This window comes from Gorilla gorilla, chromosome 23, assembly GCF_029281585.2.
Source record: "Gorilla gorilla gorilla isolate KB3781 chromosome 23, NHGRI_mGorGor1-v2.1_pri, whole genome shotgun sequence".
Lineage (NCBI taxonomy): Eukaryota > Metazoa > Chordata > Mammalia > Primates > Hominidae > Gorilla > Gorilla gorilla.
In genome coordinates this window covers 39,199,327-39,214,678 of record NC_086018.1, presented here as the reverse complement: position 1 = coordinate 39,214,678, position 15,352 = coordinate 39,199,327, and the positions used below count along the sequence as shown (strand labels likewise).

Genomic DNA, 15,352 nt, shown 5'->3' with positions numbered 1-15,352 from the left:
GGTTTGCCCAGTCTTCATTCCTAGGAAACGCCACCCCAAACCCAGTCTCCTCCCCAGCCACGGCAGCTTCCTAAGCAGGGCCCTCTGCTATCTTACCGTCTTGTCCTGTTGGTGTCCCATCTGCCAGCTGTCCTGTCCCTTGGGAGTGGAGGAAGGCTCCAATTTTGGCAGACCAGGCAGCCTTGTGCAGGACTTTGGCTTTTTTGGTCGGTGGTTTTCCCTGGAGAGGAGGAGAGAGGCTATGTGTAGCCTGGCGGCTGGGATCATGAGTCTGGATTTGGGCCGCCAAGTTGAAGTCCTGGGCTTGGGCCAGTGACTTAACCTCTTTTGGGCTTCAGTTTCTTCATGTGTGAAACAGTGATGACAATAACAATCCTGAGCTCAGGGGGTGGTTGTGGGGAAGCGTTGGGGGTGCTAGGCAGTGCTGCAGAGCAGGGAGAGACCCATGTTCTATCTTTTAAGCCTTTCTGTCCTCCCAGATTCAAGTCTCAGTCATCTCCTTCCTCCAGTGTCGCTACTGATAGATCCAAAGCAAAGAATGGGGGTCACAGGGGGCCAGAAACGCTCATGAACTGGGAGGCAACCTTCTGTACATACGCGAATGTTTGGGAGAGGGTCCACATAGGCGAATGTTCGGGAGAGGGCCCACATAGGCGAATGTTCGGGAGAGGGTCCACATAGGCGAATGTTCGGGAGAGGGTCCACATAGGCGAATGTTCGGGAGAGGGTCCACATAGGCGAATGTTCGGGAAAGGGCCCACATAGGCGAATGTTCGGGAGAGGGTCCACATAGGCGAATGTTCGGGAGAGGGTCCACAGAGGCGAATGTTTGGGAGAGGACCCACGGCTTTCATCAGGTACTCAAAGGGGGTCCTCCCTTTCCAAACGGAGTGGCCACTGATCTGGTCTGTATTTTGTAACTTAAGTACTGAACAGGAAGGCCAGGAATTTACTAAAGAGATCAGTGAAGCAGAAATCTGGGTTTAAGTCCCAAACAAACCTACGGGGCAAATCTCAGTTCTACAGTTTTTAGTTGTATACCTTTAAGTAAGTTACTAAAATTTCTGAGCCTTTATAAAAAGGAATTTTTTAAAAAATCAAATTTTTAAAGATCGTTAATTGGACTGAGAATGTCAAGCCCTTAGCAAGTACTCCCAAACCATAGCTATTAATATTACCAATATTATTCTTAGCTCTCTGAAGAGAGGGATCTTTCGGTGCCTTGACTAAAATCTACAAAATGGGGAAACAATGGTAATTGTCTCACAAAGGCGACAGTGTATGAAGCAGTAAGCAGAAGGATCTGGGACACAGCAATTTCTAATAAACATCGGTGGTGCTCAAACTTCGCTGCACATTCGGATCACCTGGGAGCTCTTCCAATCTCTGTCCAGGCTACACGCCATCCCAGTTAAATCACAATCTTTCCGAGTAGGACCCAAGCATCAATATATTTTACATAATTTTTTTCCCCCCAGGCTGGAGTGCAGTGGCACGATCTCGGCTCACTGCAACCTCCACCTCCCAAGTTCAAGCGATTCTCCTGCCTCAGCCTCCCGAGTAACTGGGACTACAGGCGTACAACACCACGCCTGGCTAATTTTTGTATTTTTAGTAGAGACGGGGTTTCATCATGTTGGCTGGGATGGTCTCGATCTCCTAACCTCGTGATCCGCCCGCCTCGGCCTCCCAAAGTGCTGGGATTACAGGCGTGAGCCACAGTGCCCGACCAGCATCAATAATTTTTAAACTTTCCAGGTGATCCCCACATGCAGGCAAATTTGGGAAGCAGTGTTGCGGATGCTAGTCCCAGCTACTGGGAAACAAGATAAGATGAGGCCCCTGAGATGAGATTCCAGCCTCAATTCCGCCATTCTCCTCCTACAGAGCCACACTAGGTATGTCATTCTACCTCCTTGGACCTCAGTATACTTATCAATAAATGTGTGGGTTCAACACCACATCCAAGAATCTTTCCATCTCTAAAGATTCTATAAGTATCAGTAATTTAGAAAATTGGCAAGACTTTCTAGGTAGCTGCCTGTGACATGGAGTCCGACGAGGCATGGTCTTCCTGAAGCCACCATGGCTGGTGAACCTTGGGCCTGTTTCCCAACTTCCTTTGAAAGGATTTATAAAAGTGTGGGGTGAAGACCAAGGGTGTCAGACTCCCCCATAGTTCTTGTTTAAAATGTACTGAATACACCAGACTCTGGGGGATGACGGTAGGTAATGGAGGGTAGCTTCAGGAACCTATAATTTAAAAAGCTCCACAAATGGATTCTTCTGTCCTCTGAAGTTTGAGAACATAATATATACCAGCTGGCCACAAGCAAGGACCTTTTCAAACTGCCCTGGCCTTCAGTCACTTGGTGGTTCCTGTCTCAGCACCAAAGGCACCGGGAAGGATCCAAGTGACTGCCGCTCACCTGCAATCTAGCCAAGATACTGGCTTTCTTGGAGTTGGAGGAGTAGCTCCTGGAGCAGGAGACGCTGCAGAACCTCTTGGTCTTGGAGAAGAAGGCTTCCCTTGTACCCACGATACCACACATCTCACAGACAGCTGGGAAGAGAACTTAGCACATGACTCACCCGATATGGCCACCTCAAAGCAAACAAAATGATGGGCCCTTCAAAACCTGGGGCACTGCATTAACCAGGTGAGCCCCTGCCCCGACAAAGGCTAATGGAATAAGAGGAGGAATGGGAGGTACTGGTGTGTATATCCTGAATCTACCTGAATGAAGTGCTGCTGCTTGGCCTCCCTTGGCTACAGATGTCAACAGAGGGGCTAATGGAAATCCATGAGGACGACTGGGGGAACAGGTGAGTGTTGAAAAGTTTGTCAGAGGAAAGTGAGAAGAAACTAGGCATGGTAGCTCCTGTCTGTAATCCCAGCAGTTTGGGAGGCCAAGGAGGGAGGATTGCTTGAGGGCAAGAATTTGAGACCATCCTGGGCAACATAGCAAGACCTTGTTGCCAAAAAAAAAAAAAAGGCCAGGTGTGATTTGGCGGGGGGAAACTGCTTGAGCCCAGGAGGCTGAGGCTGCAGTGAGCCATGACTGCACCACTGTACCTCAAGCCTGGGCAACAAAGTAAGACACTGTCTCAAAAAAAAGCGAAAAAATTTATAGGAAGAAAAAGTGCCAAAGTCACTTAACCTCTGTGGCTCTATTTTCTCATCTATATAGTAAAGGGACTGAACTAGATCAGTGTTTTATTTATTTATTTTTGAGACGGAGCCTTGCTCTGTCGCCCAGCCTGGAGTAGTACACTGGCGCAATCTTGGCTCACTGCAAGCTCTGCCTCCCGGGTTCACGCCATTCTCCTGCATCAGCCTCCCGAGTAGCTGGGACTACAGGCACCGCCACCACACCCAGCTAATTTTTTTGTGTTTTTAGTAGAGATGGGGTTTCACCATGTTAGCCAGGATGGTCTCAATCTCCTGACCTTGTGATCCGCCGCGTCGGCCTCCCAAAGTGTTGGGATTACAGGCGTGAGCCAATGCGCCCAGCTAGATCAGTGTTTTAATCGTGACTTCACTTTTTTTTTTTTTTTTTGAGATGGAGTTTTGCTCTTGTTTCCCAGGCTGGAGTGCAGTGGTGCCATCTTGGCTCATTGCAACCTTCGACTCCCGGGTTCAAGGGATTCTCCTGCCTCAGCCTCTTGAGTAGCTGGGACTACAGGCATGTGCCACCACGCCTGGCTAATTTTTTGTATCTTTAGTAGAGACGGGGTTTCGCCATGTTGAGCAGGCTGGTCTTGAACTCCTGACCTTGTGATCCTCCCGCCTCGGCCTCCCAAAGTGCTGGGATTACAGGCGTGAGCCACCATGCCTGGCCCGTGACTTCACTATTAGACCCACCTGGGGAGCTTTTAAAACTGCCTGAGATGGCCGAGCGCGGTGGTGGGCGTCTACAATCCCAGCTACTCGGGAGGCTGGGGCAGGAGAATCCCTTCAACCTGGGAGGTGGAGGTTGCAGTGAGCTGAGATGGCGCCACTGCACTCCAGCCTGGGCAACAAGAGCGAAACGCTGTCTCAAAAAAAAAAAAAAAAAAGCCTGAACCTAAAATTCTAATGAATTGGTCTGTGACGGGATACTGGCACCTGTAGTTTGTTAAAAGCTCCCCTAGATGATTCTAATGTGCAGAACCCCTGGTCTAAGTGGTCTCTAATGGTTCCTTCTAGTTCTAAATCCTAAGATTCTAAGAGAAGGGCTGGAAGAGGATAGAAGGGAGAAAGACAAAAGGCAAGGGATGAAAAGAAGACAATATAAATAGGAAGTAAGGCCAGGAGCGGTGGCTCACGCCTGCAATCCCAGCACTTTGGGAGGCTGAGGCGGGCGGATCACGTAGTCAGGAGATTGAGACCATTCTGGCTAACACGGTGAAACCCCGTCTCTACTAAAAAATACAAAAAATTAGCCGGGCATGGCGGAGGGCGCCTGTAGTCCCAGCTACTTGGGAGGCTGAGGCAGGAGAATGGCGTGAACCCGGGAGGCGGAGCTTGCAGTGAGCCAAGATCGCGCCACTGCGCTCCAGCCTGGGTGACACAGCAAGACTCTGTTTCAAAAAAAAAAAAAAAAAAAAAAAAAGGCCGGGTGCGGTGGCTCATGCCTGTAATCCCAGCATTTTTGGAGGCCTAGGAGGGCAGATCACAAGGTCAGGAGATCGAGACCATCCTGGCTAACATGGTGAAACCCCATCTCTACTAAAAATACAAAAAAAATTAGCCGGGTGTGGTGGCAGGCGCCTGTAGTCCCAGCTGCTGGGGAGGCTGAGGCAGGAGAATGGCTTGAACCTGGGAGGTGGAACTTGCAGTGAGCCAAGATCATGTCACTGCATTCCAGCCTGGGCGACAGAGCAAGACTCCGTCTCAAAAAAAAAAAAAAAAAAAAAAAAAAAAAAGAAAGGAAATAAGATTCAACTGCAAAGAGTATTAGATTAGTCTTCTAACGAGTTTGGGGCTGGCTGCGGTGGCTCATGCCTGTAATCCTAGCACTTTGGGAGGCTGAGGTGGGGGATCACTTGAGCTTGGGAGTTCAAGACCAGCCTGGGCAACATGGCAAAACCCTGTCTCTACAAAAAAAAAATACAAAAATTAGCCAGGCATTGTGGCATGCGCCTGTAGTCTCAGCTACTCAGGAGGCTGAGGTGGAAGGATTGCCTGAGCCCAGGAGGTCAAGGCTGCAGTGAGCCATTTTCACACCACTGCACTGCAGCCAGGGTGACAGAGTGAGACCCTGCCTCAAAATAAAACAAAAAAAGTTTGGGATCTAAGGGATGGCAGTGTCCTCACAGACTATCCAGCCTGCCTCTCTTCACAGGCAGCCCACACATGGGAGGCCCTGACACAGGGGTTCAGCAGCTGTCCAAGCATCACATTTCCGAAGTCAACTGGCTTCCAGATGATCCACAGGGATTCTCATCTGCCCGCCCCCAACCCAGTCCTCCTACCCAGGGTGACTTTATCGTGTACTACCTCCCCACTCCCATCCTGACTTCCAAACCACAAGTTATTTGTCCCTTCTCAGAAAGTAACCAAAACACTTTAGGTTTCCTATCTTCTCAACATCCACGTTGGAAATCCATGGTATACTTATACAAAAAAGCAGCACCATGCTACTCAGTGGCATCTAATCTGTGCTGAATACACATTAGTTATATGAAAGAATGAATGAAGTCACAATTTGAAATTAGACTAGGGCCGGGCACAGTGGCTCACTCCTGTAATCCCAGCACTTTGGGAAGCCAAGGTGGGTGGATCACCTGAGTTCAGGAGTTTGAGACCAGCCTGGCCGACATGGTGAAACCCCGCCTCTACTAAAAATACAAAAGTTAGGCTGGCGCGGTGGCTCACACCTGTAATCCCAGCACTTTGGGAGGCCGAGGCAGGTGGATCACGAGGTCAGGAGATCGAGACCATCCTGGCTAACGTGGTGAAACCCTGTCTCTCCTAAAAATACAAAAAATTAGCCGGGTGTCATGGTGGGCGCCTGTAGTCCCAGCTACTCGGGAGGCTGAGGCAGGAGAATGGCGTGAACCCGGGAGGCAGAGCTTGCAGTGAGCCGAGATCGCGCCACTGCACTCCAGCCTAGGCAACAGAGCGAGACTCCGTCTCAAACAAACAAACAAACAAACAAAAAAATACAAAAGTTAGCTGGGTGTGGTGGTGGGTGCCTGTAGTCCCAGCTACTCGGAAGGCTGAGGCACGAGAATCACTTGAACTCAGGAGGTGGAAGTTGCAGTGAGCCGAGATCATGCCACTGTACTCCATCCTGGGCAAGAGGGCGACACTCAAGTCTCAAAAAAAAAAAAAAAGAAATTAGACTTCAGCAAAGGAAGTTAACACAGTGGCTACTTGGGGTGCTTCTGTCTCCCTTACAGGTCCTTACACATCTAATCCCTTAGAAATCAGAGTTTATAATAGTCTTTTACATCTGGATGGCTCTGCCCATATAGCCTATATCCACCCCCCTCTTCCTCTATTAATCTTCTATCTCCTCTCTATCCTCAGGGGACACTCTGAAGGCACCTGGCTCAGAACCACTGCCATCCAAGGAGCGAGGAGTCCCAGGGCTGAGCAAATGCAGCGGGGAGGTCGGCAGTTCCCCTGCTTCCCGATCCTCATTTTCTGCTTCACTTGACTCCTCCAGATAGGAGCTGCTCTCACTGCCCACACTGCTGTTATAACTCCGGAAACTATCATAGCCACCAAACAGCTCCAAGTCGTCATCTTCCTCTTCCTCCATTGGTTCTGAAGATGGGGTCTCCTAATGGAGAATGACACAAACCAGGTAGAAAGAATTATGATTGGCTTTAGTGCACGGGGGGAGAAGCTGCAGATCTGCTATCAGCCCCCTCACACTTTCGGGAACCTTTCAAATACCCCTTTTACAAACACCAAGATCATTACTCCTATTTACACATTTCTCCACCATGATGCAATTCAACAGCTTAACAAGACAGAAAATATGTGTTAGGAATTCACCAGGCTCCTCTGTGGATTTACAAATGATGATATTTTAACATGGTTCAAATAGAATACTGTATAACAATGTGGGCCAGGTGCGGTGGCTCATGCCTGTAATCCTAGCACTTTGGGAGGCCGAGGCTGGCAGATCACCTGAGGTCAGGAGTTCGAGACCAGCCTGGCCAAGAGGGTGAAACCCTGTCTCTACAAAAAAATACAAGAAAAAATTAGCCAGGCATGGTGGCGGGCACCTGTAGTCCAGCTACTTGGGAGGCTGGGGCAGAGAATCGCTTGAACCCAGGAGGCAAAGGTTGTAGTGGGCCGAGATCGTGCCACTGCACTCCAGTCTGCGTGACAGAGCAAGACTCTATCTCAAAAAAAAAAAAAAAAAAAAAAAAAAAAAGTGAAATATCCTAAGGTACTTCACAAAGACTTTCTGGGGTAGAAGATATATTAGAAATTAATTCTTAGCCAGGCACAGTGGCCCACACCTGTAATCCCAGCACTTTCCGAGGCCAAGGTGGGTGGATCACGAGGTCAGGAGTTCAAGACCAACCTGGCCAAGATGGTGAAACCCCGTCTCTACTAAAAATACAAAAATTGGCTGGGTGTGGTGGCGGGTGCCTGTAATCCCAGGTACTTGGGAAGCTGAGGCAGAGAATTGCTTGAACTCGGGAGGCGGAGGTTGCAGCGAGCTAAGATCGCGCCACTGCACTCCAGCCTGGTGACGGACTGAGATGCTGTCTCAAAAAGAAAAACAAAAATTCTTCCCCGTTCAATATACATCAAAATGATCTCAACTCAGAAACAATTTAAGTCACAGAAAAGTTAATTTGGGACCTAGACTGCTCCAAAGAGGATCGGAGAGGCAGATGACACACAGATAACTGTGGCATCTTGGTGTGTACTACAGTGCTAGATTCAGCTCTGATCCTAACTAGCTATAGGGCCTTGGGCAAGTCATTTAACTTCTGTGGGCTTCAACTTTCTCATCTATAAAATAAAAATATTTGACTCGTGAGATGCAAATGAGAGAATGTATATGAATCTACCCAGCATGTAACAGAAAACGTGTGAAGAACCTGGGTACAGTGGTTCACATCTGTAATCCCAGCACTTTGGGAGGCTGAGGCAGGTGGATTGCTTGAACCCAGGAGTTTGAGACCAGCCTTGGCAACACAGCCACACCCCATCTCTACAAAAGAAAAAAAAATTAGCCAGGTGTGGTGGCATGCGCCTGTAGTCCCAGCTTCTTGGAGCTGAGGTGGAAGGACTGCTTGAGCCTGGGAGGTCAAGGCTGTAGTGAGCCATAACCATGCCACTGCAATCCAGCCTGGGCAAGAGAATGACATCCTGTCTCCAAAGAAAAAGAAAAAAAAGCTGGGTGCGGTGGCTCACACCTGTAATCCCAGCACTTTGGGTGACCGAGGTGGGCGGATCACTTAAGACCAGGAGTTCAAGACCATCCTGGCCAACATGGTGAAATCCCGTCTCTAGTAAAAATACAAAAAATAGCTGGGCATGATGGTGGGTGCCTGAAATCCCAGCTACTCGGGAGGCTGAGGCAGGAGAATCACTTGAACCCAGGAGCTGGAGGTTGCAGTGAGCTGAGATTGCACCACTGCCCTCCAGCCTGGGCAACAGAGTGAGACTCCTCTCAAAAAAAAAAAGCTGGGTGGTGGTGGCATGCACCGGTGGCTCTAGCTACTCAGAAGGCTGAAGTGGGAAGACAGCTTGAGCCTGGGAGGTCAAGGCTGCACTGAATCACGATCACACCATTGCACTCCAGCCTGGATGACAGAGGGAAGATACTGTCTCAAAGGAAAAAAAAGGTGTGAAGAAAGGAGAAAAGTTTGGCCTCTGGTCCAGAGCTCAAATATCATCTCTAGTGCTTACTCGCTGTATGACCTGCAGCAAGTCAATTTTGCAGTGCTTCAGTTTCCACATCTGTACAATGAGGACAGTACCACCCATTTCATAGGGTTTGGGGGCTGGCCATGGTGGCTCATGCCTGTAATCCCAGCACTTTGGGAGGCTGAGACAGGAGGATCGCTTGAGCCTAGGAGTTCAAGACCAGACTGGGCAACATAGGGAAACCCTGTCTCTACAAAAAATGGAAAAAATTAGCTGGGTGTTTTGGTTAGGGAGGCTGAGGTGGGAGGATCTCTTGAGCCAGGGAGGTCAAGGCTGCAGTTAGCTATGATTGCACCACTGCACTCCAGCCTGGGTGACAGAGAGCAACCCTGTCTCAAAAAAAAAAAAAAAAAGATTTGGGGGAGAAGTAAGAGACAATACAGGCAAAGCTCTCAGAATAGTGACTTGCATATAGTAAGTGCTCAATAAAGGTTGCCAATTTTTACTGGTTGACAGCATAGGCTCTGATTTGCCTGAGTTTGAATCCTGGCTCTAACATTTATTAACTGTGTGATTTTGTGCGTATTTTATCTTGCTGCTGTCATCGTTACAAGAGAGGTAATAAGCTTTCTTTAGAGAATTCTTACGAAGATTGAGATAAGATATGTAAAGCCTAGTTCTATTTCCAGCAGTAACAGCTCTAAAAGTGTGACTTGCTATTCTTATTCTCCACATGATTATTCTCGTTTACCCTTGCAGAATGTTTGAGCTATTCCACCTTATATTTGCAACTACACATGCAAATATGCTAGAAAGGAAACAATTCTTTTTTTTTTTTTTGAGACACAGTCTCGCTCTGTCGTCCAGGCTGGAGTGCAGTGGTGCAGTGGCCCCGATCTCGGCTCACTGCAAGCTCCGCCTCCCAGGTTCACGCCATTCTCCCGCCTCAGCCTCCCGAGTAGCTGGGACTACAGGTGCCTGCCACCACGCCCGGCTAATTTTTTTGTATTTTTAGTAGAGATGGGGTTTCACCATGTTAGCCAGGATGGTCTCGATCTCCTGACCTCGTGATCCGCCCGCCTCGGCCTCCCAAAGTGCTGGGATTACAGGCGTGAGCCACCACACCCAGCAAGGAAACAATTCAAATATAGGTACCCTTGTCAGGCAGGGTGACAGAGACCACCTATAGTCCCAGCTACTTAGGAGGCTGAGGTGTAAGGATTCCTTGAGCCCAAGAGTTCGAGGCTGCAGTGCGTTGTCATCACGCCTGTGAGTAACCACTGCATTCCAGCCAGGGCAACATAGGAACACCCCGTCTCTTAAATATAAGGTGCCCAGAAACCAAATGATTAAAGGATGAGGCGGGGTGCAGTGGCTCATGCCTGTAATCCCAGCACTTTGGGAGGCCGAGGTGAAGGGGGCAGATCACCTGAAGTCAGGAGTTCGAGACCAGTCCGACCAACATGGCAAAACCTCGTCTCTACTAAAAATACAAAAATTAGCCGGGTGCGGTGGCACATGCCTGTAATCCCAGGAACATGGGAGGTGGAGACAGAATTCCTTGAACCCGGGAGACGGAGGTTGCAGTGAGCCGAGATCGCGCCACTGCACTCCAGCCTAGGCGACAGAGCGAGACTCCGTCTGAAAGAAAAAAAAAAAAAAAAAAGGATGAGTGGGTTCCAGGTTGCAGTACAGTGTGAAAAGCATAACAGGCAAAGTTTCGGAGGCGGACAGACTTAGTGCCAATCTCCTTCACTTTCCAGCCGGGGTAACTTCCTGGGGCGTCGCACCACCTCTAAGCCTCAGTGGCTTGAACGACAAAGACGAAAGAATAATACATGATTGCTGTGAGTGTACTGGAAGATAATGCACGTGAACGTTACAGACAAGGAGTGATGTTCACCCAACTTTAATCTCCCTTCACTTCCCACCTCATGTAACAGGCCTCACAAGCCCTAAACAACACGGCCACGAGACAAGCAGGATAAGGAATATGCAGGAGCTCTCAGTTCCTAAACCTAGTTCCCTTTCCCCCAGGCCAGGGACGGCTGTTCCTCCCTGAACTCCTCGCCGAACGTTGGCCCCAGCAGGAGAGGAGCAAAAAGTAACGCCAATTGCCTCTGGCCCTGGCCCAGTTTAACTACCTCAGTTTATCCATCCTCCCACCCTCCACCCTCCAGGCGTCGCTAAAAGCCCTAAAGAAGGGCCCACGGAGCGAGGCTCTCGGGGCTCCCTTTCCCAGTCACGCTAAGTCCTCGCCTTCTCACCTCAATACTCGGGGGCTTCTCCATGAGACCTCAGTTTCGCCAAGCGTCACCAGGTGCAGGAAGCCATATTGGCCTCGTCGCTCTCCGCGAGAGCACTCATTGGTCGCCTCCCTGAGCCGCGGGCCAATCACGCTGCAGGAAGGAGGAAAAGCCGGTTCCGTGCCTGCTCCCGCCATTCTCTCCCTGTGGGCGGGGAAGCCGCGGGCGGTTGTGGGAATTGTAGTTCGCATGCGTGCAGGGTGAGTCGTTACCATAGCGACGTGGAAACCAGGGGCGCTGGAAACCTGGTGCGCCTCACGCCGAGTGTTCCAATTACGCCAACCTCTTGACTTCACTGGGATGTTATTCTTCCCTAAACGGTTATTGAGCACCTATGATAGTCACTGTTCCAGACTCCAGGAATAACCTCGTACTCTCCCGAGTTAGATATTTAAGGTGCCCTTTTGCTGGGATGCATAGCAGAGGGACTCATTTCCAACTCAGGCAGAAACTGGACTACTCCAGATTAAAAAGAAGAAAAAAAAAAAAAAGGAAGAAACTAGAATACTCTGTGTGTGTGTGTGTGTGTGTGTGTGTGTGTGTTTTCTTGAGACGAAGTCTTGCCCTGTCGCCCAGGCTGGAGTGCCGTGGCGCGATCTCGGTTCACTGCAACCTACGCCTTCCAGGTTCAAGCGATTCTCCTGCCTCAGCTTCCCAAGTAGCTGGGACTACAGGCGCCCACCACCAAGCCCGGCTAATTTTTGTATTTTTTAGTAGAGACGGGGTTTCACCAGGCTGGTCTTGAACTCCTGGCCTCGGGATCCACCCGCCTCGGCCTCCCAAAGTGCTGGGATTACAGGCGTGAGCCACCGCGCCCGGCTGAAACTGGAATATTCTTTTTCTCAATACTGTAAATGTCCAGCCTGCTCAAAATCTTACAACATTCCTCCTTCACCACTCTCTCCTGGGTAAAAACCTCGAATCTGAGGCTCTCTGCCTCATCCCGTTAGGGTTTCCCACAACCTCCTTAGACACCCTGAGTTCTAGGTGCTGTTGCGGAGCTTTGCAAACATCTTTTCAAACCCTTAGACATCCTATCACCGTTTGAAAGAAGAGGAAGTGGTGGCTCTTCACCACTTCAGGTTTAGGCACTTTCCAAGATCACACAGGATTGGGATTCCAAATTTAGTACAGATTCCTTCCCTATGCCATGCCGTGTCCCGGTGAATTAATTGAGACTCTAAATGCAATATGTGGAGGCTGAATACATATAAAATATATGCCTAAATTTGAAGTCCGCCGTGGAGATGTCAAACTCTTCCTAGATGTCTTTCTTTCCTTCAACCCTTTCCACCCTAAACCCCTGTATCCATGCTGTCAACGTGTTGGTTTTTCTACCTCCAAAATATATCCTGTATTTCCTCCACCACTACCACTCTAATACAAGCCACCGGCCCATTGCAGCAGCCCTTCAACTGGTCACCCTTTCCTTCTTTCTTTCATTGATTGATTGATTGATTGATTGAGATGGAGTCTCCCCTGTCGCCCAGGCTGGAATGCAGTGGGATCTCCGCTCACTGCAACCTCCACCTCCTGTGGTCACCCTTTTTAAATCTTCACCTTTAGTACACACAGGTGATCTTTATAACTCGTTGACCTGGCCGGGTGCAGTGGATCACGCCTGTAATCCCAGCACTTTGGGAGGCCAAGGCGGACAGATCACAAGGTCAGGAGATCGAGACCAGCCTGGCCAAGATGGTGAAACCCTATCTCTATTAAAAATACAACAATTAGCTGGGTGTGATGACGGGTGCCTGTAATCCCAGCTACTTGGGAGGCTAAGGCAGGAGAATCGCTTGAACAAGGGAGTCAGAGGTTGCAGTGAGCCGAGATTGCACGACTACACTCCAGCCTGGGCAACAGAGCAAGACTCCATCTCAAAAAATAAAAATAAAAAAAATGTTCTGGAATAAGATAGTGGTGAAAAAAAAAGAAAAAGAAAGGTTGGTTCAGCAAGTGCAAAGGCCACATTGGTGGAACAGCAAGTGCAAAGGTCCTGGGGCCAACTCAAGCTTGGTATGCAATAAACAGAAAGACAGAGAGAGTAGATGGATATAGCAAAATATGGAGAGGGTGATACAAGATGAGGTTTGAGAGAAAGCTGAGACCAGGTCATTCAGGGTCTTGTGGAGTGCTTGGATTTTATTCTGTGCAAGGGAAAGGCATTAGAGTTTTTTTGTTTGTTTGTTTTTGAGACAGAGTTTCACTCTCATTGCCCAGGCTTGAGTGCAATGGCGCGATCTCAGCTCATCACAACCTCTGCCTCCCAGGTTCAAGCAATTCTCCTGCCTCAGCCTCCCAAGTAGCTAGGATTACAGGCATGCACCACCATGCCTGGCTAATTTTTTTTTTTTTGTATTTTTAGTAGAGATGGGGTTTCTCCATGTTGGTCAGGCTGGTCTCGAACTCCCGACCTCAGGTGATTCGCCCACCTGAGCAAATGGTCTTGATCTCCTGACCTCGTGATCTGCCTGCCTTGGCCTCCCAAAGTGCTGGGATCACAGGCCTGAGCCACTGTGCCCAGCTAAAAATTTTTTAAAATTAGTCAAGTGTGGTGGCGTGCACCTGTGGTCCCAGATACTCTAGAGGCTGAGGAGGGAGGATTGCTTGAGCCCAGGAGGTTGAGGCTACAGTGAACCATGTTCATGCCACTGCACTCTACCCTGGTGACAGAGAAAAAAAAAGTTGTCTGGCTGGGCATGGTGGCTCACACCTGTAATCCCAGCACTTTGGGACGCTGAGGCAGGTGGATAACTTGATATCAGGAGTTCTGCCAGATGCGGTGGCTCACGCCTGTAATCCCAGGACTTTGGGAGACCAAGGTGGGCGGATCACCTGAGGTCAGGAGTTCGAGACCAGCCTCGCCGACATGGTGAAACCCCATCTTTACTAAAAATACAAAAATCAGCCGGGCTTGGTGAGGCATGCCTGTAATCCCAGCAACTCCAGAGGCTGAGGCAGGAGAATCGCTTGAACCTGGGAGGCAGAAGTTGCAGTGAGCTGAGATCGCGCCATTGCACTCCAGCTTGGAAAAAAAACAAAAAAGGAATTCTAGACCACCCTGGCCAACACTGGTGAAAACCCTGTCTCAATTAAAAAAAAATTACAAAATATTAGCCTGGCGTGGTGGCACAAGCGTATAGTCCCAGCTACTTGGGAGGCTGAGGTGGGTGGATCACTTGAGGTCAGGAGTTTGAGACCAGCCTAGCTAACATGGTGAAACCCCATCTCTACTAAAAATAGAAAAATATTGGCCGGGCACAGTGGCTCATGCCTGTAATCCGAGCACTTTGGAAGGCTGAGGCAGGTGGGTCACCTGAGGTCAGGAGTTCGAGACCAGCCTGACCAATATGGTGAAACCCCATCTGTGCTAAAACTACAAAAATTAGCTGGGTGTGGTGACATGCGCCTGTAGTCCCAGCTACTCCGGAGGCTGAGACTGGAGAATTGCTTGAATCAGGGCGGTGGAGGATGCAGTGAGCCGAGATTATGCCACTGCACTCCAGCCTGGGCGACAGAGCAAGATTTTCTCTCAAAAACAAAACACAACAAAACAAAACAAAAAAACCCAACAACAACAAAAAAGTTGTCTGGGTGGAATAGCACAATGGCAGGGCATAGAGCCGAAGAGGTGAGTTCAAGGGATTTATGTACATAGTTTGGAACAGAAGAGCACGTTTGTGTTGCTATTGGGAGTGATCTAGTAGAGAGAGACAGATCAATGATCCCAGACAGAGGGACAGTGATGCACAGAAGGAGGGCCTTAAAAGAGAGGAGCGTATTAGGTCCACATGTAGAGGGATGAATTAGTCCAGCCAAAAAGGGTACCTTTGCTGCAGGATGAAACCCCTGCCCAGGAGCTCCATAGCAGAAGGAACTGCCACACTGTTACTGTTCTGGGGCGGCCACTGTTGCTTAGCAACCTGTGCTTAATAAGATGTTTCAACTGAATTCCTAATAAACGGCCATTTCAACTTACGCCAACGGTTCCTGTCACTGGTGTTCCTGCTCTGCTTATCTCAAACGCTGAAACTGGATGCTCAGGTTTTTACTTCCTTGTACTGTTGATGTATGCATTTTTTGCTTTTTTTTTTTTTTTTTTTTTTGGAGACGGAGTTTCGCTCTTGTTGCCCAAGCTAGAGTGCAATGGCGTGATCTCAGCTCACTGCAACCTCTGCTTCCTGGGTTCAAGCGATTCTCCTGCCTCAGCCTCCCGAGT

At 49.2% G+C, this 15,352-nt stretch overlaps 1 protein-coding gene across 3 annotated transcripts in view; it reads right to left on the bottom strand.

The window, feature by feature from the left end:
- L3MBTL2 (L3MBTL histone methyl-lysine binding protein 2) overlaps positions 1-15,011 on the bottom strand; it is a 30,235-nt gene extending 15,224 nt beyond the window's left edge. Inside the window, exons 1-6 of one of the 3 annotated variants that reach the window (XM_031005508.2) lie at positions 14,962-15,011; positions 11,346-11,446; positions 11,095-11,226; positions 6,536-6,773; positions 2,430-2,563; positions 97-220 (exon numbers count right to left, since the gene is read on the bottom strand). In XM_031005508.2, coding sequence (XP_030861368.1) covers positions 97-220; positions 2,430-2,563; positions 6,536-6,773; positions 11,095-11,118 — 520 coding nt within the window. In that variant the 5' untranslated portion in view covers positions 11,119-11,226; positions 11,346-11,446; positions 14,962-15,011. Of the gene's footprint in view, positions 1-96; positions 221-2,429; positions 2,564-6,535; positions 6,774-10,349; positions 10,460-11,094; positions 11,227-11,345; positions 11,447-14,961 lie in introns of those variants that run through there. The other 2 variants (XM_031005510.3, XM_055374735.2) reach the window with 2 other exon arrangements.
- Between the last annotated feature and the right edge of the window lie 341 nt (positions 15,012-15,352).